This window comes from Bombus vosnesenskii, unplaced genomic scaffold, assembly GCF_011952255.1.
Source record: "Bombus vosnesenskii isolate JDL3184/JDL3185 unplaced genomic scaffold, Bvos_JDL3184-5_v1.1 scf7180000013316, whole genome shotgun sequence".
Classification (NCBI taxonomy): Eukaryota; Metazoa; Arthropoda; class Insecta; order Hymenoptera; family Apidae; genus Bombus; species Bombus vosnesenskii.
In genome coordinates this window covers 3,527,436-3,553,979 of record NW_022882962.1, presented here as the reverse complement: position 1 = coordinate 3,553,979, position 26,544 = coordinate 3,527,436, and the positions used below count along the sequence as shown (strand labels likewise).

Genomic DNA, 26,544 nt, shown 5'->3' with positions numbered 1-26,544 from the left:
AAACTACGCAATCGGCGGTGGGATGAATAAAAGATGCGGTCGTATCTTGTTAAAACGATTTCGACGAGTAACGACTGTAAATGACGATCCAGCCAGATGTTCCTAGGTCTGACTCACCGTGTTTGTCAGGTTGATCAACAGAATAAACACAAGTTTAGATTTACAGGTTACTCTGTGCTTTTTAGTTCACTTGGTAATTCTATGCTTCGGGTATATTCTAGAAAACAAATCATTCAAAAGTACTAACTTTACCCGTTCGTTACTAAAGAGCCTTAAGAACGTTCATTCGCCTCGTTAAAAATTCTTCAGCAATTTTTGACAGCGTAAGTGTCCCTAACAACGTTCGCTGTCGTAATATTTTGAAAAAAAAGGCGCTGGTAAAAATCGTACGGTATTTTACGTACACGAAACGCAAATAATGTCTCTTTCGTTTGAGACTAATTTGATACAAAGATGTCTCCTATCTTTTTGCTCGAAATTTGATAGACGATATTAGATGCAATTACCTTAACACATACCATATGCACGTATGCATTGCATCGCCAAAAAAAAAGAAGGAAAAAATTATAAACATGCCACATCGTACGGTTCGAAAAAATGGCTCGCTCAGAAAATCTACAAAACCTGAAAACAACGTGATCGCGATCAAAGGATCATTTGCAGCGGGCCTAAGCCAGTCCCGGCGTCAATTCGCATCTCCGACGAGCATCGCGAAACCAAGGCCACCGACATATTCGAGTATACCGACCTAGTTTCTCGCCGGAGCAGGCTGTCCCGGCTCGTTCTCCGTGCTGATTCATCCTGCGCCTGGCCTTGTCCTCCGCTCGAAGCTTGTCCCTGGTCGGAGGAGACGCGCTGCTCGCTGGTTGATCCCTGTAGCTCGATCTACCCTCGTTGGGTACGATCGGTGGCTTCTCTGTCAAGGAACTGCTGCTTGACACAGTCGTTGGCGTCGACGGAGTTGAATACACAGTGCTGGACACGTTTCCGTTCATCGACGAAGTGGTTGAAACGGAGGATAGATACGTGGAACCACCGTTCTCCAGGGGTGTGCTGGTTCTTAGAGGCGACAGGTTGCTCGTTCGATGATCGTTGTTGGTTTCCACGTTCCCATTGCTCATTGTTGCATTGCTGGTGGTGGTTACCACGCTGTTGGTTACCAAAGATGGTGTGGAAGAGAACACTGGTGGACAAAGGTCGGAAGGGACGCTCGTTTCTGGGATCCATGTGTTGCTGCGTGGCTCTGAACGACAGCTGTTGAAACGAGGTCGCGGAGGATTCGGTGTATTGCCTGTAAATGGAGTAGGTTTGACGTTAGATACAATTTCTATTAACTTAACGTTAGTCCGGGTTTCGTCTTTGGCAGCGATCCAGAGTTATTCAACTCTCAGACTCTTTCGAGTCTAGGTGGTTGAATGATGGGACAGAGATTGGATTTTTATCGCGTGATACAGAACGGGAGTGTAATAATATCTCGAGTGGCAATATTTTAGTATCTTAATAGTATCTTCGTAATTTCGTACAAAGAAAATTAATTTAAAGATCGATGACAGTCGATTAATTATTCTTTAAAGAAGCAATCTGCATTTAATTTATGCTTAAGTGGCGGCGCAGAACATTCATTTAACATCGTCGAACTCTCGAATTCAATTAACCGCTCCATTGAAAATAAAAACGTATCAAGCGTCTGCCATAAGCAAAACGTATTTCACAACTTAGCTTGTACAGACCGATCAATTCGAACTCTGATAAAAAAAAACATTATCAATTACTTACTTCTGATCGTTGGAGTGACTTGAAGAATGGTAGTCTGTCCACCGGGGAACGTCGCGTTCCTCTTATGTCGGCCCTGAAAGTTATTTCAACTTCGATTAACCGTTTGTTCTCTAATTCTTCGGCAATCAACCACCCACAACCAAATCATTTCATCGACATCGATCGATCAACGTTAAAAGCTTTCTAAGTCTAAAGTCTAAGTTTAAAGACTCGTGTACCTCGATAAATGGTACATTTATAACGTAAGAACTTTACGTAACAGTTAATTTAAAACGATAAACTCCTCGTAAGGAATTTTTCTTTTTGCCAAATTCAATAATAATAAAAAAAGAAGAGAATACCAAGACTTCGACGTCGACCGATCCTTCAAGCATTGGCGTATTTTCTCACCGCGTATAGAGGGCACATTTGCGTCGATTAAAAATCGCTAAAAAAATAATTGTTATCTTCTCGCGAGTCAGACTGACGTCGCGACTCCATGGTGGAATGTCGTAGAATTTGTACGTGGGCGACTGTACGAGGGCAGGCGTGTGCACGACCAGGTCGCGGTAGGCGGCCGCAATAACGGCAGATAACAGCGAGCCTGATAATATTCCGCGAGGAATACGCTCTTCTCGCCGTGCATAATTCATAAGTCCGCGGCCCGTGTACCGACCAATGCCAGACAAATGCGAACACGGACGATTCAATCGGTCCTACTAAAGCAAGATCTTCTTAGAGACTCGATCTTTCGATAGAGAAAGAGGATTTCAACGCGTACGTATGCTTATCGGGGAAGTTTCGATTATGATAAAGGAGTTGGTGGGATTCGTTAATGCGATCTCGCGCAGGAAATAGTTTTTAGATTAATCATGCGAATGAAAAATAGCAAAATGTGAGCGTAATCTTTGCGGTAAGACAAAGATGAAATAATGCGAATGTAGGATTCGAACTGATACAATATATGATCACTGTAATAAAGAGTCGAACAATAATTATAATTGGATATTTGGATCTTCTTAAAATAATTTACTTTTAACAAATGATGCATTACAGACTTCCACTGTACGAAATGTAATTCGTAAAATTCTATCGATTTGATTGTTACCAAACTTATTGACGCTTCTAAAATCCTGTCAATAATATTAATGCAATTATGCAAGAAACTAATAACTAGACAATCTTGGGAAAATAAATCCCACAGAAAGCAATCCTTTTCTCGTCTCAGAAATCTCCTACACGACGATCCTTAATATCCCGATAATCGATCCTTTCGAAATATCAAATACGAATACTCGGTCAAATAATAGAAACGATCAAAGAAATCAACCTCCCTGTCACTTACCCCTTCCAATCTACTTTCCTCTCAATCTTCGAAACATTTCGTCGAATTAACCGAAGCCTTACTCGATTTAACGATCGGACAGGTGACTTGGCGATCTTTTTGCCATCGAAACGCGAAATAGACGTCGTGCAACATTTTATTTCGTATCAAAGGACTGGAGCTGCCTTTACGAGAGGCGATCAGCGAAGAGAGGAAATAAGAGGCCCGTTTCCTACGCGCGTTCACCAGCTTGTACGATCGTGTTGGCGTACGTATATGTCGCCTTGGCCTCTTAAACGTAATCGTACGTCTACACCGAGCTGCAGGTCCGCGCAACGACGAGCCGTTTCCATTTGCCGATCGATCATTTCTTGCGTAACGGATTTGATGCGAACAATACGCCAGGGACGACCGATCGATCGCGACGCCACATTGGCGACGATCTTATAATCGAAAGATGCCCCTTTCAGGATACCGATGGGTCATTGGTGTTGAGGTCGTATTTAGATGGCAGATACGATTGATATTTTGTTGGTAATTTCCAATCGTGATCGATGATCGATCGATCTTTTTACTTTACGTTCTGTAATAACAATGTAGCTTAGATGTTACGTGAATGTGATTATGTTTTTTAAACCTGATTTTATCTGTTCATCGGTGTTTCATTTGACTTTGTTACCCTGCCATTCTTCTAGCGTTAATAAACCTACGTATTTACAACAATTGTTAGTTTCTAGGTTTCTAACTGAAGGAAAAGTAATTCTTCTTCTGACGATTATAAAATCTTCTATTAAATCTTCTATTTCTTCAATCCCTTCCGATTAGACAATTTTTTAAGATTCCAAATTGTTAGCTCCTAGGTTTCCAATTAAAATAAAAATTGCGTTTCGAGATACGTGGCATCTTAAGAAATTAATATCATCGATCATATCGTAGTTGAGCTTTGCCAAAGTATCCGTATCCTTTCAACTTCGATGATAAAAGATATTCAAAGTAAAGAATATTCGTATCGCCAGTCACGAGTCTAAATATTCCTCGAAATTCGCACACAGGCGAACAACCATAAGAATAATTCGTACGTTTAAAAGCCTCGTCTGATTTTTATCTCGTTGAGGAGAAGCTACTCTGCCATCGATCATTTGTTGCACAACGCGCCATTGTCGAGAGCCTAAGTAACGTGGCAAAATGACGGTCTCTCGACGACAGGCTACACGATTCTCGAACGGGCGCCTTGATCTATCGGGCGATCGCGAAACGCGTAGATCACGCGGCAGATAACATCGACCAGGCTCTTTTACTGTTTCGACGTCGGCGTTAATTCATCGATACCCGCGTTTTCAAATATTCGCGCGGCGATTATTCAAGACAGTCAAAGGACTGAAATAGATATGACATTAAACGGGGGAGGAAAAATTGGGAAAACCATTGGTAAAAGTAGTGTCGTTCCACTTTAATTCCATAATTATTCTTGCGAAGCGTAATATAGTTGAACGTGCAATTCTTTCGTCGTATGAACATTCATCGCTGCATTTGGTTGTCCCAAAGGTTCCTTTCGTTTTATAAGAAAGGAACTTCGTTTTATTTTATTGAATTATGTTTGATCTATTTTATTCTATTACTACAAAATGGATCGTACATAAATCCATAAAATGTTGTGCATCTATTATTTCACTTACGAAACGAAAGAAACTTTTGGAACAACCTAATAACATCGTTACAAGTGAAACCAAAATTACAGCCAAAGTCGACAATCCAAATATAAAAACCGACAGTCTGAGTTCTACAATCGCCTGAAAAACTCGAATCGATAAATTCACACCTCCCAAACTTCGTCCCCCGAAACAAACCCCGCGACACACATTCACAGCGATTCGGCGTCGAATCAAGCGCAATTAAAATTAATTGAATCGATCTCAACACCAAGGCAATCCCCCATCACCCTCGTGAATCCGCTCTGAATACCTGTCAGTGCCTGACCTCCCTCTCGATCGTTCGAGAATCGGATTGAATCGTCGCTGTTCACGGATTAACAAACAACCGGCGATCATCCGGCATTGTTGCGCTGTTACCAGCCGGTCACGAGCATAATCGGCTCTATTCCCTCGAACGACGATAAGAAACCAGCGAAGAACTCTGGCGAGGCACGCGGAACGATCGAGTGAATCGCAGAAAAGCGGCAATCGACGCTTGGCTACGGTGCAGTTTTGCCCAACGCGGCATTATTTCGCGCAGTAACGAGCGTGACGCGGCGACAGCGCGCGCTAATGATCGAGCATTATCGCACTTTTGTCAGACTCGTTTCTTTTCTCGTCTCTTTCCAGCGTCCGCCTCGTTTACCTGTCGTCTGCTTTCGCTCGTTCCGCGTCCAGATTAACCGTACGAGCTCGAACCGCCGCGCCGATTCTCCGACGATAACCGAGAATTAGATGTCTGTAGTGGTCTATCCGAGTTGTATACGCGTTGCTCGATTCCTACGGTTAAATATCGATACGATTGCGATTGTTGGATGGACTGTTGAAAAAGAGAGCAGAGTTGGTGGAATTTTTGTTTGGCGCGTAAAGGGGTTGTAGATGGGCAGGTAGATCGATCATCGAGATACTCGTAAATTATAATCGGTAATTGGGATATTGGAAATAAGATAGTCGGGTATAATAACAAGGCGTGAATAAGACGAGAATTTCATTGATAAGGATTTATTATAATAGAGATAAATTTGAGAATATCGAGAAGATAAGAATAAGGGTTGAGGATTAATCGGCAAGTTGATAGGTCGATTAACTAGATATCTATAGTAATTGGAATATTGGAAATTCCATCGAGATAAATTCGTTAATGGAAATTTATTATAATAGAGACGAAGTTGAGTACAGTGAGAAGATAAGAATAAAGACTGTTGTGGATTTATCGTTCGATTAAACGATTGATTGGCGGGTATATATACGTATAGTAATAAATTGCAAACGTAATTGGAGTGTTGGAAACTCTATCGAGATAATTTCATTACCAAGAATTTATCGTAATAGGGATAAACTGGGAGTTAGAGTACCACTGAACAGGTACCGCTTCCCAGAGGTCTGCAATTAGAAAGATACGTAGTGGAAGAAGGTTGTCTATTAAATCGGTACTAAAACATTCGATTATTTGAAATTAAAAGGAATTAAAGTAAAGACAATCCTTTAATAAGAATAATATGCTCCTATTAGAGTCAACCATTAAATCGCTAATAAGAGAACTTTCACCCCGCTTTTGAATCTACCCAGTCGTTAAACGGCCCAATCAAAACGTTTCATACTATCGTTAACAAAGCCATAATTAGCTACCTTAGCCCTTTAGAGCGCCACGTGACTCGAAAATTACACGTACCGTATGTACGTTTCGTGTGTATTTTTTACGTTCTTAGTTAAAATTATACCACACAAACTGAAATAATGATTGTGTACTTCGAATATGAATATGGCACGGAACAACGACGGGCTTAGTTTTCTGCGGTTGTTTCAAAATAATAGCGTTGCCTGGTCATTGGTCAGAGAGTTTGAAAACACGACAACTACTCACTACGGAAAAAACATCGTTACATGCAAAGTAAAAGATTTTAATAACGACGAAGGACCTCTCCGGTTTCGATTGGGAAAGACAGGATAGAGGAATTCGCGTAGGTCGAGGCGCGGAAAATCCGCGGGCGGACACGTTTGTCGCGATTCGTTTGCCGCGAGAACGCGAACGTAGTTTCGAGCGTGCGATTATTAAAGCTATTTCCGCCGGTGAGACAAGTCGACGCGACTGGTATTACTGCACGCGTAACAAGTATGACGCAGAAGGATGTAGTAATGATTATGCGAGCACCGCAATCAACGAACGACAGCGGCCCCGTCGCGTCAGCGTCACTTCTTTTTCGCGTTGGACCACGCGACTCGTGAAACGTGTAATTGGCAATTCGCCGCTTCTCGAACCCACCCCGGCTCATTTGCCATTCGATGGCAATTAAATGTAGCTCCACCGAAATTTCCCATAGAATTTTAGTCGCTTCAGAAAGATCCTTCTGTTTTCGTTACTTAAAACGCTGAACATTCTTTGATATATATAAATTGCAGGGTTTACAGAAGAAACAATCTATGTTCATACTACTGCATCATCTATAATTTGTAATAGTCCAGTAGTTTTAATTTCGTCTAAATACATTTCAATTTTGTCGAACGAACGTTCGTTCCACGAGTGTAATTGTAATTATATAATAGAACTATTAGGTTGGCAAATTGGCAACATTACCACCTACTGACAAAATCCACAATCACTTAGTTGCCAATATATTCGCTGAAATCATGAAGTTCGAAGAGAGAAATTATTAATTGGTCATTTTGACTATTTGGTAATTCTAACATAAACAATACGATATTCTGTTTCCATTATGCAGGTAATTTTGTATTTCCTACTTTCAAATTTACCAATTTGAGTGACGATTATGGAATTCGGAGCAACTCGATGCATCTGGGCTAAAAGCGTTGCGTTCGAATCACACTGTGTAAAACGACGAGTATAAATCAGCCAATGCTCGTATTACGTGTAATATATTTTTGAAGCAAACCTTGTTCCTCGAGTAGACTTGCAGCACATCAGCCCACCATCTGGTTTCCTCGCGGCACGTGCCTTTTACGAAGGTAACTCCTTCCGGTGCGGTGATCGCGAGGCTGTAAGGATGTCCAGTGATGTCTTCGGCTGCAGCGACCTCCAACACCCGGGTCATATCGATCCTCGCTTGAGGAACCGTCTCTGGCTGCAACAGAAACGTCACGTAACTCGTTAATCATCTATAAATCTCTTTTATATTCGTCTAGCAGCTGGCAATTTCGATTCGACGACCAGCCGCTGATTTAATCGAATAATGTAATCGTTTAATAACGAACAACGCGACCACGAAACGTTCTATTTCTCAAGAACGCGCGACGAAGACCTAGAAACACAGAAATGCCAACCGGGTCAATTGAGATGCAATTTAATCACACTATCTGGAGCAACGTTCGTTCTCCATCGATAGGAAGCAATTAAAACGTCGATCGGCCATTGATCGTATGTAAATGCGGCGATATTTCGAGGAACTGTCAGTGGCTTGGATGGTTCAATTAAGGGTTTCATTGAACGTTTTCCACAGCCTCGAATCAGCTGCTCCACTTCGTTTCGATTAAGAACGCTCTTTAAAGGTCAGGTGGAAGTACGTTCGATAACGCTTAAGAGGATCTACTTTTGTTTAATTAATTTAAATCAGCGAGCAATAATTGGAAATTAAACGAGCGAGTCACGAATGCTCCTTGAAAGATATTAATTCCTCAACGAAATAAAATATGCCTAATTTTAATCCGTCTAGTGTCTTAATAATTGTAACGTGAAAAGATTTTACTTAACTCTATCGGATATTTAGAAACTTCGAATTTTTTAAACGCATAATCTAATGGTAACTCGCAATTGGGCGCATTAAATTCTTACTAAATCAATAATTTAAAAAATCCCAGATTTTCTAACAGAATTTTGTAAAGATTCGTACAACAAGTAGCTAAATATTACAATAAGTCACACGCTCAAGCGCAACCGGTTTAACCTGGACAAAACAGCGAATTAAACAACGATGTTCCCTTCTTAACCGATCGAGCAACTACCAGGAAACGTCCAAGCTAAACATCCAAGCTTTTTACCGTTCGTTTTCGACTGGTATCGCGAGCCAGTGTATCGAGCCAAAGCTAAACGACCGAGAAAGACAGACGTTCAGAGCAGAGAACCAGGTTTCACCGTAATTTCGCGTTTATTTGTTCACCGTGGCGTACGCGCGTCCCGCAACGCGTTTTATTGCAAACAGGATAATTTAGTGCGCCGTATACAGGCGACAGTAAAAACCGCGTGACAGCGTGGCAAGGTGGAACGAGTAAAATCCAACCATTGCCACTTTGTCGCCGATTTCGGCCGCCACGGACCGGAAACGTAGATTTCCCATCGGCTTCACTATTCCGCCAGTCGTAAAAGCGTCACTTCCCGTGGAATAACGTCGCGATTACTACCAATTCTCGCCTCGTAAAACAAAACTGACAATTGCGAGGTCATCTCCACCTGGAGACAACTCGGTGCTAGGTAACTTGTCTACGGTAGGATACTCATCTCGAAAAGTCGATAGATAGACGATTTTGATAATTTTGATTCGTTTCCAGCAAGGATTGATCGATCGAAATAGCGATAAATCGAATTAATTTTATCAAGAAACGAAATATTTTGTCTTCTTTACTTTTTGTACAAGCGAACCCTAAAGATATAGCAGTTGGTTATAGGAGTTCATCACTTCAGGGTTTCATGAGCATTTTTTGAAATATACTAATAGTTTATTGTAGGATTTATTTATTTATTTAGAATGGATTAAACAAGATACGATGGTTATTTAACGTGAACTAAATACAGTAATGTCTCGTCACCACGCTTCCAACGCTCCCTTTCACGCGGGCCATCTTCCTCGACAACGCTGACAACAGTGACTTCTCAACTCACGACTGACTGGTAATTCGTCTTTCTTAAGCTTCCCTTTGTCTTTTCTCATAGCTCCACCGCGTACCTGTTCCGCAAACGTCCGCAGCCATAGTCACTAGGTCTTTTTTCCGCGTAACCATTTGGCTGAAGGACCGACCACACATTGATGGGTCGCTCGGACCATTGTAGTTTCCAAACCCTTTTGGCCTGTCGGCATTTAGGTTTCCTCGCAACATTGTTTATGGTTCACCCGATATCTCTTAGACAATCTGTCCACGATACTACATTACTAGAGATTTTATCTATATTTATTTATTTATTTATTATTTATTTATTATTTTTATATCACTGCAGAATAGAACAATAATTGTACAATTTCCTAGAAATGGCCAATACGTAAATAATCTAATAAAATAGAATAATACAACCGAATACCGTCGTGACCAACTGTATACATGTATTGTTTATTTAAAAAATTGTCTTGCTTATTCTACATAAAAATAACCAATTAATTGAATTGAACGTGATTTGTATACAAAAATAATACTGTTCAACATTTCCATATGTATATTATCTCACTGTGCGCCAGCTAGTTCGATTTGTCGATGTAAAAAAATAGCAAGAATCTTTTCAACTAGACCTTTTTATTTTTTACATTTGGACTCCCCAATGTTGCTATTTGCTAAGAATCTAAGAGGAAAAGTTTCGAATTGCTACGAATATTTCGATTTTTTAACTCGAGTAACATGTGGATGAATTATTACAGGTTGTGCAAACTTTTTCAATGGATATCTTGCTGAGCTGATACGAGTGATTGGTAACCAGGGATGTGTGACTGCTCTCATTAATCGCGTTATTTAGGTTATCGAACGATTGGATGTTCCTTGAATGTTAGCATCGAGGAGGATGCTGTTTCTGATAAGTCTGTGGAATAATTATACACCTGAGAGTATCGAGAATCCGAACAGCAATAATGTATCGAGATAAAACTCTACATAATCCTTCTCTATATTTAACAATCTCCGTATGATCGCTTTGAAGATACCGAAATAAAGTCGGGTTTCGATAATATTTCATTTTGCATAGATATCTACGTATGTTCCTACTTATTATACAGCTTACATATACTTGACGCAACCTAATCTCTTGAAGAATATCGACACATGTACACGTTTAGCTTCCCTTTGCTTCGAAATTAGTTTCAAAGAATTTAAGAAACATTATCGCGAATAAATATTCTTGACTGCATAACATTCTTCCATGAATAGTTAATTTCAATGTTCAATGGTCCTCGTACACCGTAACGCAGTATAGCAAAGCTATTTCCATCGAACTAAAATCCCATTGAATATTACCACTGATAATATACTCGACACGATCGAGGCTAATTAAATATTATTTTTATAGCAAACAAGTGACACAGTTTGCTACGAAATAATCGTTGTTTCATACATTAATAGACAAATATAATATTCCAAATAAGATACAGCTTATTTCGATAAACGACAGATCTTTTATAAATATTAGGTGGTCCGAAAAGTTTCTTTCGTTTTGTAAGGAAATAATAAACATTTTCCGTTTTATATTATTTTATCACAGACAGATTGGGTTTCATGTTTGTATGAAGATGCGTCGTTGTAAAAGACGTGTCTGTAAAAGAAAGACACTTTTCGGGCAACCTAATAGTAGGCGCAAAGACCCTAACAAATAACTGTACGTACATATTATTTCTCAAAAGAATAGACAAAAATCGCGTATTTCTTTGGCCTCGATAGATTCTACTTTTCTGTCCAGGCAACGTTAGCCATAAATATTCATGAGCAACGCCGCTCGAGATAAAACAGCGATATTTTAGCGTAGAACTAATCGAGAAAACAGAGCATCGTCGATATTTCCAATCTATTACCCGTTGTCGACTACCGGTTGCGATCGAGAAAGATGAGAAAAAAACGGAGCTTCCTTATTGGCCATAGAAAGTTGCCAGCTTAGACGAAAGATCCGTGAAAACGACGTCGTGAAATCCAGCGACGACCGCGATTCGCGTAGCAGGATCGTGTAATCGTCCGCGGAGAAGGAAGCCGGAGAAGAAAAAGGACCAGGGTGACCGTGGAAATCGCTCGGCTTTTAAAACCGAACCGTTCGTGACTGCGACAAAGTATCATCTCGAAACGGCGATTATCCTTTCGAACGCGATTGACGTGGCCGGTAACGTGGATAGCCGGCGTTCGACGTTGAAAACTGGCCGCCAAGATGAAACGAAGGAAAGTTGAAAAGGGTTCTTCGTGAAGGATCCGGGATCGAGGGGAATCGAAGTTCGATGGAGAGGTAGTTATGCCGTCCCGTTGAATTCAGATCGTACGTTTGATTGGCATGGAGAATCCGCGCTTGTTATCGAGTAAACTGTGGTGAATGAAAAAAAAAAAAAAGAAAAGAAAGAGAAAGAAGGAGAAATTTTGCGTAAGCGAAGTCGTGAATTCACAACGACCAAGTCTCTTTTAAACCTTTGAACTTCAATTTCTGTCTGTTTCTTTGATAATTATCCGATGATTCAATGGCGCATCACAGATACTCGATAATACTAGGAAGTACATACTGTTTTTAAGGAGTCAAGATTTCATTCTGTACTATCAATTATGCTGGCAAAATGTGTGCGTGCAATTCTTCCTGAACGTGGCTTGCGCCTGAAAGCCCCGAGTAACGATGTTCCTTGCAATTATATTGCATATTCTTATACGTATATGGTAAATTCAAAGGCGCATAAGGAACAAACTGCACACAGTATGCAGAAATAGAAAACATATTCAAAGTGAACTATTTGTTATAAAATCTAACGAATAAAGTAAATCTGTACGTATGTTTCATCTCCTTAGTTTAGATCTTAACAAAAATACGATACTGCGTAAAAATTCGCAATCTACTTATAATAACGCAAAGTTGTCGACTAATCGTGTGAAAACCACAGAATGCATACTTTATACTGGGAAACGGTTAAAGAGTATCATCACCTACTACCGTAACAATCCCAACAATTTCTCCGCCGCGCAAACATGGTACATAAAATTCCTCGTTATCGTTTACAACTCATTCCCCACTCCAAGCCAACTAACCTTAAAAAAGAAAAATAAAAATAAAAATAAAATGCGAGTCGCATAAAACGGAGAAACACAGCGATCAAAAAAATCGGAAGACAACTAGCGACTGTCCGTTAAGGCCGAAGAAACATCGCGAGGGTTACGCCTTAAATTATCCCGGCCGGTCGTTTATTCGGCGAGCAGAAGTCGCGTCGCATCTCAACCAGGGGGACGGGGGAGAAATTTGTTAAATGTAGATTTTTGCGCGTTCGAAGCGGTTCATTAGCCTGCTCTCGCGATAAAAGAGGCTGGTAACGGTAAAGGTTCGTCAGCGACCTCCTATACCGCTTAATCAAGCGACGCGCGAGGAGTAAGATTCGTCGTCGCGCGGGCTTACGCTTTAGTCCGCGATGTTGCAAAATTCCTATTAAAAATGTTAAAAGTCACAGTTTTTCTCCGGAATATCCTTTTCGTAGGATGCTTTCATCTCGATCAAAAAGCAGCATACTTCTACGTCTTACATCGAGAAACTCGGAGCTTTTCCTGCTTTCCTTTGCTCCTTGAATTTAACGATTATATTTATCAGTCTATGCGGTCGTGACTTTTATCAGACAAATTAATTCTTCTGTCAATTTACTGTAATATTAACCGCAAAAATTGGCCGCATCTAGTTTCTATTTATCCAAAATATCCTTTTCTTTTTCAATGAAAACTAATAATATTGTGCAACAGGACGAATAATTTACAGATTTGTATCGACTTCGATAATGACAAAACGCGATATATGAGACGAAAGTTGAAGGTTTTGAACGTTAAGGGTCCAACGCGTTACTATTTGCACGATCTGAACACCGAAACAGAAGAAGGAAGGGTCGGAGAAAAAATGTGGTATTCCGCGGTTAAAATTCAGTAAAGGCGATCGTGTTTCGAAACAGCGAGCACGACGACGCGGACACATTTGTAAAATGTAAATTTTTCGCGTGCACGCGAGTTGGCGCGGTTTGAGAAATGTATGGACACGGAAAAGGTGAACGCGCGAGTGAACCAGTCGCGGGAAGCAGTTCGGAGAGTAATGTCGTTGTTTGCACGAGTTGGATGAAAAATCGCGGATGGCCCGAACCTGTACGTTTCGAGTTACGTACGCGTTTAACGTCGTTGAGAAACCTGTAATTTTGAATCGTGTTGCGACTGTCCACTTTTTATACATATCGAGGATGCGTTTAACGAACGAAGCTTGGAGCTGGAGAACGTAATTAGTCGAGAAGTTTCAAGTAGCGTTCAAATTGTGAGCGCTGTACGAGAGATCGAATGCCTTGGCGAGTTCGCACGCATACTTGGCATATTCCTTGTAATAGATCGATTCTCTTTCACCACCTTTTCTGGAAAAACACGTGGCAAGGCTGGAGTCTGACGAGATGAATTTCACTCGGGTGCCCGTGGCAAAAACATCGAAATTTGTTTTCATCGGCATGGAAAAGGAATCTGCAGCTAGAACTAGCTAATCCGGTTAACCAACTGCCTTTGAACACCGATAGTAAATCTCGCGGTGAAATAACACGAGCGACGTTGTTTGATCGAAACAAGCGTGCCGTTTAGACTCCGTCGTTAGATCGGCCAGACCCTCGACCACGAAAACGTACGATCGAACGTGGCCAATAAAATCCGCGATTTAGAAATTACCGACGAAATTCCAGTCGGGTCCCGGAGTGTCGAGCACGCTACGGCCGCCGTCTTACTTTCTATTATCCGCGTTCTTGCCACGGCTGAATGGAGACCGTACAATTAAGTACACTTGACGTTCGTACACGGCGATCCATGAAACGTCCAACGCTCCCGGTTCGGTCCGCTTTGTTGCACGGCGGCTACAATTTGTTATTTGTTTATACAGCGTCGCACCGGCCGCGAATATTTGCAAGCGAGTGCGTGGGAGGCGTTCAGGCAAATCTACGATAAAATGGGAGGGCGCAGCCACGTACTTCCACGTTGCGTAAACTTCGAAAGTTGTATAGAGACTTCGAATAAAGCCAGGGATCCATCGGAAAGCCAAGCTAAACTATGCTGCACAGATTTTAGCTTTTAGTGGGAACGGTTCCGTATAGGTATATTTATCCAAGCAAACATTTACAAACTCGGCATTCCATAGCGTAGCGTGGCTTCACTTTTCGGTGGAGCATCGACCAAAGTACGTTACTTGCGCATTATATACCTACTTATCTAAACTCAGAAAGATTCTAGGACCGAAAATAAGAGGAAAATGAAGAACAAAATTGTCAAGAAGAATCCAAGTAACCAAAAATCCTACCAAGTTAAAAGATCCCTGTGAAGCTTTCTGCTTCGAAAGGTATATCGCGTTTTGGCGACGCTACGGTGGATTCGATCTGGCTCGACCGTTCCGCATCGAAACTCGCTGCAAACTGGCTTTCGGAGGCCTTCGACGCGTAACTCGAAAACGGAGAAACGTCCAGCACAACCTAGCGATCTTGTTCGGTTACAAAAAAAAAAAAAGAAAAAGAGAAAGAGCCATGCAAGGACAGGAGGTTAATTAAAACAACGATTTATGCCCGCTTTAAATTAAACAGACCGCTCTCGAACGGGTCGTCTCTGAGTCTCGAGACGACTTCCGGTTGGTGGCAATCAGCTTCCGGCAGCCTCGAGGATCGACGTCGAATCCAGCCAGGGAAGATCGAGCAATTATTGCCAGAAAAGGAATGGATAGAGAAGAGGAGAGGCTAGGGTCGGCATAAAATCCAAGATATATTGAGTGGAGAGCGGCACGAGCCTCTATTAAGCCGCCTCTCTTGGTTCCCATGTGCTCCACATAGTAGCGAACGGGATTATACCTGTGCACACACGATCACGGAGACGGTGTGTCCACCAAGAGCGATACATCATGGTCGGTGTCCGGCCGTTATGTATACGAGACCGCCCTGCTCCGCGTTTTTGTTCATACGACGTATTTATTAGCGCGGCACCGGCGTGGCTTTCTTTCAGGACACGCTTCTTGATTTATCTCGAACGACCGCTTCGGAATGTCCATTAGCACGCCAGGCCAGAGGTTCGGGTTCCTAACGAGAGGAATTTCGCAGCAATTGACAGTTTAATGGTGCGAATATTTGGAATTTGATCGAGTTTAAAATACGTTGATGGAACCGTTAAAAATTTGCAGGAGAGATGAGTGCTACGAGGGTGGAGGGTTGAACGTATGATACGGAAAATGAAATTTAGTTGCAGGAAGTTGAAAAGAATTTGAATGCATAGAACATAGTGTCAATGTTCTGAACATCGTGAACTGAACACAATGTTCATAGTGTGAACAAAGTTATTAAAATTTAAGCACGATTTTGTGGGGTTCGTTGACTTGGAGTGGATAGAAACGAGTGAACGAGGAAGTAATGAAAAGTTTGGAATAGGTGAGCAGGGGGTGTAAAATAGCGCAACTAAGCCAAGTTGGAAATCGGTGATTTCAGAAAATGACAATAAGAAAATAGAAACTGTCCTAAAAAGCAAAAGAAACGCAGAGGAAAGGAACACAATGCGGAAAAGGTGCAAACGAGAGAATAAGTAGCACGAGCAATCGCCGTAAAAGAAAGAATCTCAGAATATGTCGTAAAATAAAAAAAGAAAAGAAGACGCATAAAAGAAAAAGGAGAGGGTAATGAAACAAGCGGGAAAAACGTGTAGCGAACAAGGTGGCGACGAGCAAGGCGTGTAAAAAAGGGAACGAGCAACCGAATGGTGCGACCAGGTGGAATGTCAAAAATAAAAAGATATCTGGTTGGTCCAGGCGTTCGAGGATGCGCAAGATCTGGTACCTGGCTACATCGTGACCCGGTTGCAGTGTCCAGAGTGTACCAGAACGGAGATAAGATCCGCGCTACTTATGTAAAACACGAGTCGTCGCGCCCTGTGGCGGTCTCTTCATCTTCCTCCGTACCATCCAACCTTCCACTCTCTTTTTTCTCTCTTCATCTGGCTTCTTCACTCAGTCTCTTTCCACCGGAGTATCTTCAATCTCTCCTTACGTGAAAATAAAATTCAATGAAAAAATCTCGAACGCAGAAGCAAGTCGTTCGTGATTCTCGTTAATTCTTTCGAGAATAACTCGAAAGAAGATCTTTCAACTTCGTCTTCAGCTAGAGGCACTGGCTAACCTTTCATCGAAGCGAAGGTCGTCGAGAGCGAGCGATTCAAGGCTGCCGCGATATCCGCTTCACGGTCGAAGCTCGGCTCTCGATCCTGGTCTAATTAATTGCGGCAATTAAAACGTAACGCCCTGGTCGAGTCGTCGGCGAATTTACGGAAATTAGCGACGCTTATCGTCTCGTTGTCGTTCACCACCGACTCGTCCCTGTCCCCTTTCTACACGGACTCTAAAGCCGATACTGCGACAGATAAACAGGATTCTTGCTCCTGCAATTTACGAGACGAACTTTACGCGGTCCTCTAAAGATGCGACAGTGAAAGCTTTTTATCAATTCGTCGTTGCATGCAGAAAGGTATCGATTAAGACTCGACACGGACGTGTATCGTCGCGCGTTCTAGTAGTCTGGAATATGGAATATGGGAAGAAATTTACCGTGCATCGCTCAGAAGATGACATTTCTGAGAGCATGGGAATTTTATTTACAGATGTTGCGGCCAATACACGTGCCAATTTTTACGATCTTATCGTATAGCAAAAGTACCATCGTGCGCGCTATTTTCCAATCGAGCTTCTTCCATTTCATTTTCGTAGTATCTTTGTTTAATCGCATGCGAGTGCTACCAAATGACACGAAGATTAATATACGTACTTGGAGCTAATTAATTGATATGCAAATGCTACGAAATTAGCATTAATTTGTCGCTATTTGTGTATCTTTCTCCGCTGAATTATCCTTCGTGAGAAAAAATGGTTCCACTGCGTCGAGCTTTCGAAGAAAGACGAACGAGGATTCGGGGCAGCGATCGAGAGAACGTGTCAGGGAAGCAACGAACGACAAGATCAAGCAAAGAGAAACTTCTTCTTTCGGAAGAGGCGCGTGTTCGCGATATTCTGTGCCGTGTGGTTTTCGCACGGTCGACCAGTTCCATCTGGAAAAGCAACGGGGGTCTGTCGGGCGTATCGTACCGTCGTTGCCGGTCTGAACGATCTGGTAACTTTTCATCGGTGAAAACAGGTCCCACCGGTGTGTCCGGGGAGGCTCGCCACGAAAAACGATCGATAAAACCGGAACCCATCGACGCACGAATGGCCAACAGAATAGCCAGCAGAATGGCCACCGACGCCCTCTCACGCGACCAACCTCATCGCGACAAATAGTCGCTCAATTGCTCGCGGATAATCGAGGTTGAATTAGAACGACCAACCAAATCGATGATGTCCGATCTCCAATTGCTTACAGGCTTAAGCTATCACACGTGGCTATTGGATCGTTTAAAACGTGTCCGTAGAGAAATGTAACCCTGTTGCGATCCTGCAATATTTATATTTGCTCTAATTTTTGCGATCAACCAGGATTTTCAATATAGTTTAAGAAAATATTCGACGTAAAATTATCAGGAAAAATTATGCGTGAGAATAACGACGTTTTCGTATTGTGTTCCAACTTGAGATTGATCTTTTAACATCAAAAGAAATTCAATCGAGTAAAAAATGAGAGCAGATCGTGTTTTGGCCTGTAATTCTGTAATTAAATCACGTTAGATCAAAGAGGCGCAAGCGTCTAGCTACTTTTGAACCCAAGCGTACGTACGATCAAATTACGCATAGATTCGATTTATTTGCCAATTTACCATCGTTAGAGTTAGATCCAATCCACTATGATACAGCATGCGTTTTCGTTTAATTCAAACGGGTGTTATGGATGATCAGTATTATAATTGGATTAAGTTATGCTAGCCGTAAGTTATAGCCGATCAAGCAACGCTTCGACGTAAACTTATGCAAGCATCTACACGGTGTAATTTCGTCTAAATCGTGATTGGATAGGTCCTCTTAGACAGCGGCGCACGTATCTGATACCGTGATCTAAATTACGCGCCGTCTCGACAACTTATACTCGCGATCTAAATTATATATACGCTCGGATAATCCTAAGTCACACTTGTATGCGGCAGATTATGCTAGAGACGGAGGATCGTGCTCCAATCAAATTGTATTAAGCTGTAATTAGGCTTAGTTCCGACGTACGCTGTCGCATCGACCTCTAATCCATTCGACTTAAATCCTGTCATTAAATTCTAGGTCATTTCATTGATGATCGATCGAAGTTACTCTAATGCTTGATAATTGTATGATAAATTATATGACAAGCTATGTGATACATAAATATAAATAAATTAACTGACGATATAAATTTCGGATCGATTTGAACGTCAGTATACTAAGAAGATCGCAGTTGTTTTTTGAATTTGCGGATAATTTAAAGATGTAAAAATAGGCAGCATTGCGCTGTACTATTCAAAGTGAAGTACTTGCCAAATATTATAACAAACAATATAAATTCCTATTCAAATTTCATTTTATAAACTGTGTTTATAGAAACGTGAATTTTCTTCCACGAGGATGACAGGTCAATTTTGGTGAAACTTGGAACCTTCATAGTTTAGCCAATTAAATCGACAAACACAGTTACGGAGTGAAAACAACCCTTGAAGAGTTTGGGATTAAAAATTGAAGTAAAAATTAAGTAATTAAAAGTAAAGTATACGGAGAAGTATACGTAGGTGAAAAGAACCCTTAAAGTTAGGATAGGGAATTATATTTGTATCCTCGAAGTGCAAATATGTGGCTGTGCAAACAGATTTTCAAAGAATCTATTTTTTTAAAAACGATATTGATATTAAAAAGCATAACTCTCAGTGTTAATTTTTCTCGCCAATACTTATCGATCTCGCTACAGATTTTTAATTTCCTTGCCTAGATTATATCTCGTATTACAGTCCATTATTCAGTCCACGAAACGATCGATCGAATGTGCGTTCAATATTCCAACTCGTCGACGAGTTTAATATTCTCCTAATGATTATTACGACAACCCTGGACTGGCAATCGGCCGATTTCTCCGAATCAGCTTGGTCGGCCGTACGTTCGGAGATAGGGGGCTAGAAACTGATTAGAATACCAGGGATTTCCTCGCGGCGCGAGCGACTCCTCCCCTGCAACGTGACGGAATGCAACGCAGGCCGAGCCTAGTGCGTTCCGCGCCTTACACGCGAGATGAGTTTACACCGTACACCTTCCATGGAATTCCTATCAGTCTCTTACTAACGAGACCAGCCGACACCAAATGGGATCGATTTTCCATACGATCATTCGCTTTCAGCCTATACGCAAGTGTAAGAAATCACGAACAGCCTGTTATTGGATCGTGAATGATGACGAAGAACGTACTATAATATTTTCGGGGGAAGAGTGTCAAGAGGAACAGGGAAATTCAAATTATACTTGAAATCTTATTTTGTTGGAAATTAGGCTGTGACATCGAGAACTCACAGGTAGCACGTGATAGCTGCTCTAAAAGTACTTACGAATCAAAGTACATACGAATGTCTTGGAGATTTTGGGAAATACATCGAAAGTGTCGATCTCGATCATATAGTCGTTATTTATAATATTTCGATTACAGTACGAGTAACTTGAAAATATTACAAGACAGGTATATAAAGTCTGACTTTCGATCATCCTTACGATCGCATGTACTTCTTTGCTCGATAAATATGTACTTGAAATCTAACGAAAGACAGGCTTATTATTATATACAAGGTATTATAGCTCATAAACATTCTCTTTTGTAAAATAAAAATCCGTATGTTTAGCGAGAAAAGATAAATTGGCGAGCAATCACCAGGCATTGTCAAACAAACGAACTTCCATCATCTCGCATTATCACAGACACACCTACTCGCTCCATTAAGCACACGGTATTACGTCAATTACAAATCACCGACGACGTACATACAAACACTTCGCTATCCTCTTGCCGACTAATTTACGATCTAAACAATCAATCAGCCGGATAAAACCACGCGTACTCGCCCATTAAAAAATACCAAAGCGGCGTTGCGAGGTAATTTACGAAAGGTTAAACTGAAAAGGTTAAGACGAAACGCGTGTTATCCTCTTTTCCCCTATCCAAGCAATCCGCCAAGATAATCCGTCGGTTTTGCAACTTTTCAGAAACGCACGGCGGTGGCTCGGCCAACTAGCGGCGTCCTCGTCCGAGATCAACCGATAATTTAATCGACGGTGATCGTCAGTCAGGCTACGCGACCTCCTGCGGACCTTTCGATGATCGCGGCAACGCGTAGCCCGTCACACGTGGAAATTTCGTAATTAATAAATCTGCACGGCGATCTAAACTCGCGATTCGATACCTATCGTCACGGGGTACAATTAAATTAATGACCTGATGTCCTTATTAATTGACTTCGCCCCGGTTACAAATTACGAGCGCTCTCGCGCCGTGCCGGTGGCTGCTTTCATTAAAGCGTGGCGGATAGCGGCAGCTCGCTCGATCTTAACCGTGTGCTAGATCGACTCGTGTGCGGTACGATTCGATTACGGTGGCTTATACAGGCGAGGAAAACGTAGCGGAGGATTTGCGATCGAAGAAATAGAGTTTGGAAAGATTTAATTACTTTTAATCTGCAAGGGTGTATGGTTTTTTTTTAGCTTTCAGTCAGAAGGTTTCAACGATTTTTAATGTGAAATAGTCGAAAGAGTCGTAGGTTCGTAGAATCTACGAAGAGTTCGATAGAATTTCGGGATTTTTAGTTTACAAGGGTTGAAGAACTTTCAGTTTAGACAAATTTTAATTTGGATTTCTAAATAGTTTGGGTATTTGAAGATTTTTAATATGGAAGCGTTTTAAGGGTGAAAAATACACCTCATGCCTCGTACGCGGCAAAACATAATTCAAAAAAAAAAAGAAAAAATACAACACGTCATTGAAACCGTAATACGAGCGTGTAATAGTACTAGAAATGGGTTGGAAAGAATCGATGACTCAATTAGAATGTACAAAAGTATCCGTCAAACATCGGATATCTTCGTAGATCATTCAAAATGTTCGCTTTCAATCAAACTAACGAGGAACGTTTATCTACTTCGAAACAATTTCTATGTCTAAGGGTTGCTCAACCCTCTGACCACTTTTTACCAAACAATCCATGGTCTGACGTTTGTTCGGTTCTCGAAAGTCGATTAATCGTCGCCGACGATTCTATCGCGATTGCTGTTAACGTTACGTTAAGAAGATTTATCGATGACGTAAATAATATGCAGACAGTCGGTCGAAGTGACGCGAGCGTTTGCTTATCTCGTGGTCGCGGCAAGATTAATGCGCGTGCCGACCGGCGCGTGTACGTCGGTTAATAAACATTGCTCGCAATAATAGTGCCACCATCCTCTAAGCAAAGAATTAAGAATCGCTCGAGCGATGCTGTCTGCATACACAGGAGCACCATGTCGAAATACCTGACCGTAGGTATGCACACTTCGAAGCGACGAACAACAATTCGTATAAAATTGATTAATATCAAACTCTACTATTTCCTATTCTTTTCTGTTAGCGTGCATCAGAAGAATAAATCTGAATCTAGAAACAGATTGTTACAACGTTCCGGGACAGATCTGAGTGGAGATCTTAATAATTTAAAAATTGAATAATTTAATAGTTGGAGGATTATTCGCGAGTCATAAAAATGATAGAACTTCGTGTTTTAGGACGAACCTGGCAACGACAGGCTGTTACTCCGATAAACAAAGTTCCATTGCTCTCTTCAACCTTCTACGCGAACTAGCCAAGTAAATAGTCACACGACGATGACTCCGCCAGCATTCTATGTTCACGATCAACCACGTTGCACGTTCAACACGACGCCTTCTATCTCCTTGCGTTCTCTTCTCGCACGAACGACAAAACGTTACATAAGATCGAGAGCATCGACAGAAGGATCGAGCGCGCTCCTCCGCGAAGGAAAATGTCGACTGAATTGCGCAAACGTAGAAAACGATCTCTTCCTTCGAAGAATCGCGCGCGCGCTAGAGAATCCTCGATCGGCGTCCTTGATCCTCGGCCTTTTTCTAGATTTCACGAACGATCAATCGGCTCTCCCCTTACCTTTTCCTGGCGTAGATCCTCCGCGAAGCGTGGAACATCGTTAACCTTTGAGATCATCCGAGCGCGAAACACGCACGCGTGCGTCGCGATGCATTCCACTACAACGTAATCCCTTCTCTCTCTCTCTCGCTCTCTCTCTCTCTCTCTCTTTTTCTCCCTCGTTTGCGTGTTAAAGAAACGCGGTGTACACGGTTCGCGACGAGTAACGGGATCGCGAGGGATCGATCGTGGCGGAGATCGAAGGTCCCTCGAGAGATTCGATTCGATCGTGGAATGGCGAAGGTCGCAGGCGAAAGGGATATACCGTTCGTGAGTTATCGATCCGGCTGCGGAGATCGATGGACGGAAAAACGGCGAGACTGCGAGGATCCAGAAGTTTCGAAACACTGTGAGACTGATCGGTGATATTGGCGCGTGGGTGCTCACGCAGGTGCAAATTCCAGAATTGTCGATGAGATATGGAATAGAAGGAGGTTGTGATTGAAAGGAAATCTAAGCCCAAAGATCGACAAGTTAATAACTCGCGTAAGAAAAGTTTCGATTGGGTGATTCGAAGAAGAAAATGGGGCGAATGACTTGAAGATAATTAAGATTAGGAAAAGTAGGATTATCATTGTATCTAACGTACGTGGAATTCGGTAGAAACGTAGAAACGAGTCGAACATCTAAGATAAAATTCGTTCGTTCGAAGCTTCGTTCCCGCGAGAATCAAAGTTGAGAATACATCAACTATTCGATCAGGCCACTATACAACGATGCAAGAGGGAAATTATCTAGGGATCCGTAGGGATGCTCTGTGTACCTGCGATAGGGGTTAGTTAGTTCGAGATTTAGATTAGACCGTGATTGTTTAGTCTCGTTCAAGCGAAGTAACGAAACTTAGAAACTTAGTTTGCTCTCGTCCCATTATATACCAAATATACGGTAATTCAAGTTTGGAATTAACTTGAGGATAACGTTATCCAAGTTGCCAGAACCTTGAGGGAATTCCTTCCCTCGTTCGTTTGATTGATGTTAATTTATGTGAGAAGCGTGTGCAGTGTGTATCCTAAATTCAAAGCCAGCTCGGAAACATTACTATCCAGGCTAAGTCTTAGGACCTTAGGGAAGTTTCTAACCGCCTTGCTATTATAGCGTAGGAAGGTTGATGCCACATTATGGCGCTACGGCGTGTCTCTAAAATTGCGGAAAATGATTTCAAGATGAATATCCTCGGGACGAAGCACTGTTTCGCGAACACGTTATGATAACTCGTTACGTGGGAATTCAGCCGAACGTCCAGGAAGAGAAGTATTCCTTGGTGATTTTTGAACTCGTCGGATAATTTATGGACCGTGTTCAACTGTATATTAAGGCTTCGTCTCGAGCGCTTCCCTTAAAAGTAACCAATTACTTACTGGAACACAAAACGGCCTGTAACGCCAAGATGAAAAGTAAACATTCATCTTCGGGACTCGACGCCGTTCTTGCGTCACCGTACACGTAACGACACACACCTGTACGTATGTTTCGCTATGAATAACTGATTGAAAATCTGGGACAGTTATCTCGCTCCTCTTTCCTCCGTCGCACAAAGGATCCTGTGGCAAAAGTAAATCTAGACAGGATAGGAGTTTATTTATAGGTAGATTCTCTCAAGTAAATTGAAGGGGACAGGATAAAAATTAATCACTGTCGAGAATTGACGCTTGGTTCGTTTAACACTTTCGAAGGTGTTAATACGGTGTCGAGATTTATAGAGGATATAGTAATTTTAGATTGCCGAGTCAGTGAGATATCGAATTCTTTACCGCGTGATATCCAAATATTCCAATTTGCAAGTTTTCTAAACGCGGCTATGAATCAAATAGATTCGATATTTATTTGTTTTATGAAATTTATTAAATTCTCGAGTTTCGTTATCTGAAAATATTCCACATCCGCGCTATCAAATTTATAAACTTTAGGACTCTACAACGATCAAATTTCCCTTCTTAAGATTTCTTCAAAACCACATCAAAGACGCTGTATATCCGACAATATCTTTGCTATATCCCATTCTCATCCCCTAAAGAAAGACGAATCAAATCGAAACTACAAACGACTGTGGACAATCATGCAGCTCCAATCAGAAGCTTCGTACTCGGACATCGTGGATCGAGCATAAATCACTAAAATCCGTGAAAATTAATTTGGTTCACGGTGCCCATAGGCCAGAGTTCGTTTGACTCTGCGTCCACCTTGAGCCGGACGCTTGCTTCGTTATTTCATTATCCACGACAGCTATGGTCGGCTAGCATGAGAGCCAGGAAAATGGGTTACCGTGGCCGCAAGATTAATGGTGCCACCTGCTCGCAATTATAGTCGCGTAGCGAGACTCGCGCGCGTGCTAGCGCGTGGATTATCTTTCTGCCCCAGGCTCCACGGGAAATTCCTGTCCTCCTGTTCCGCTTCTGTCGAAGGTCCTTAGAACGCACGCTCTATGATTATTCTATATGCGGTTACTCGCGAAAGCCTGCACGTATCCCTTAAATATAATCTATTATAGTTAGCTCTACGAATTACTTTGACACGTTAAGACACATATCGCTAATGGTTTCGACATTTCTGCTACAGTGTTATCCTAAGATTTTCTAAATTGAACGTTTTAATCTTTTGAATTGCTTTTGAAAATACCTTAATCATAATTCTATCGATATCTAAATAGAAATAAGTTTGTAGCAAATTTAATCTGCTGAAAATCTTTCTACGCAGTAATTCAATTTAAAATAACGAAAGAGCAACGACGTTATTGTACTCCAAGTGACTCTATCGTCGTCAAATATCCGAATCTCCTCCAAAATGCTCAAAGTACAAATTAAAGATACTCTCTCTTTTTCAACATATACCTCGTTGCACAAGCTGCATGACCGCGAAACATTTTCTTTAATCGTTTACAACTATCGTGTTCATGCGACATTTTGTACTTGCCTTTGCACGTAGATGGACACGAATTTATGAATCGCTGTGTACAACGTGACCTAAAATCTACCCTCGTAGATAGCCTTCCTATCATTTCAAGATCAAAGATCAAAGATCACAGATCGCACTGTGTGGAAACCACGCTACTCCCCTACAGGCACGTAATTAACGCGGAAGTTATTGAAAAGCATTATGGTCTCGGTCACGTGCAGAACGCTCGCGAACAGCTCTTTTCAAACGACGGAGCACACCGTGGCGTCGCCTCGTTCCACCCCGGGTTAAGTGAGTTTCATTTAATCCCGTCATTAGCTATTTGCCGGCGGAGAACGGAGGGCGAGGCGTTTCACCTTCTTCCTTCTTCTTCTTCCGGACGAAGGCACGACCTCCTCCAGCGCATCATCTATCTTGTATCTTCTCGCTGTAGTCGCGGCGAGAGAAGCGGCAGCAACACCGCCGCCACCGCCCGTGGAACGTCTTAATGATAATCTTCGGGGTCGAGCTCCAGGAGAATAAAGAGCATGCATTACGCGGGGCAACAACGAGCCAGCGAGAAGAGAACCTCCACTGGGTGGCTGCCGTTGATGGCCTGCATCCACCGCAGTGGATCGATCGGTCGAACGGACTTTGAAACGATTAGTCGTTGGAAATTGAATGGCCTGGATCGTTCCGCCAGACCATCGTTCCCGTTTACGACCGCGGTGATTGTATTGGATGTTCCGAATGCTCCTCTGATAACCTCGTGGGATGATAAGATACCGATGCGCCGTGTCATCGCTGTTTTCATGGGTGGGCTAGGTCTCTGTGTACGAACGATGGAAAAATATAGTGAATTTTAGGAGTATCGTGT

The 26,544-nt window shown here is 42.0% G+C and overlaps 1 protein-coding gene across 5 annotated transcripts in view; it reads right to left on the bottom strand.

Moving 5' to 3' along the window:
- LOC117235362 (protein outspread) overlaps positions 1-26,544 on the bottom strand; it is a 210,910-nt gene that overhangs the window by 17,868 nt on the left and 166,498 nt on the right. For all 5 annotated transcript variants that reach the window (XM_033497311.1, XM_033497314.1, XM_033497313.1 and 2 more), the window contains exons 5-7: positions 7,662-7,850; positions 1,777-1,849; positions 749-1,291 (exon numbers count right to left, since the gene is read on the bottom strand). In XM_033497311.1, coding sequence (XP_033353202.1) covers positions 749-1,291; positions 1,777-1,849; positions 7,662-7,850 — 805 coding nt within the window. The remainder of the gene's footprint in view (positions 1-748; positions 1,292-1,776; positions 1,850-7,661; positions 7,851-26,544) is intronic.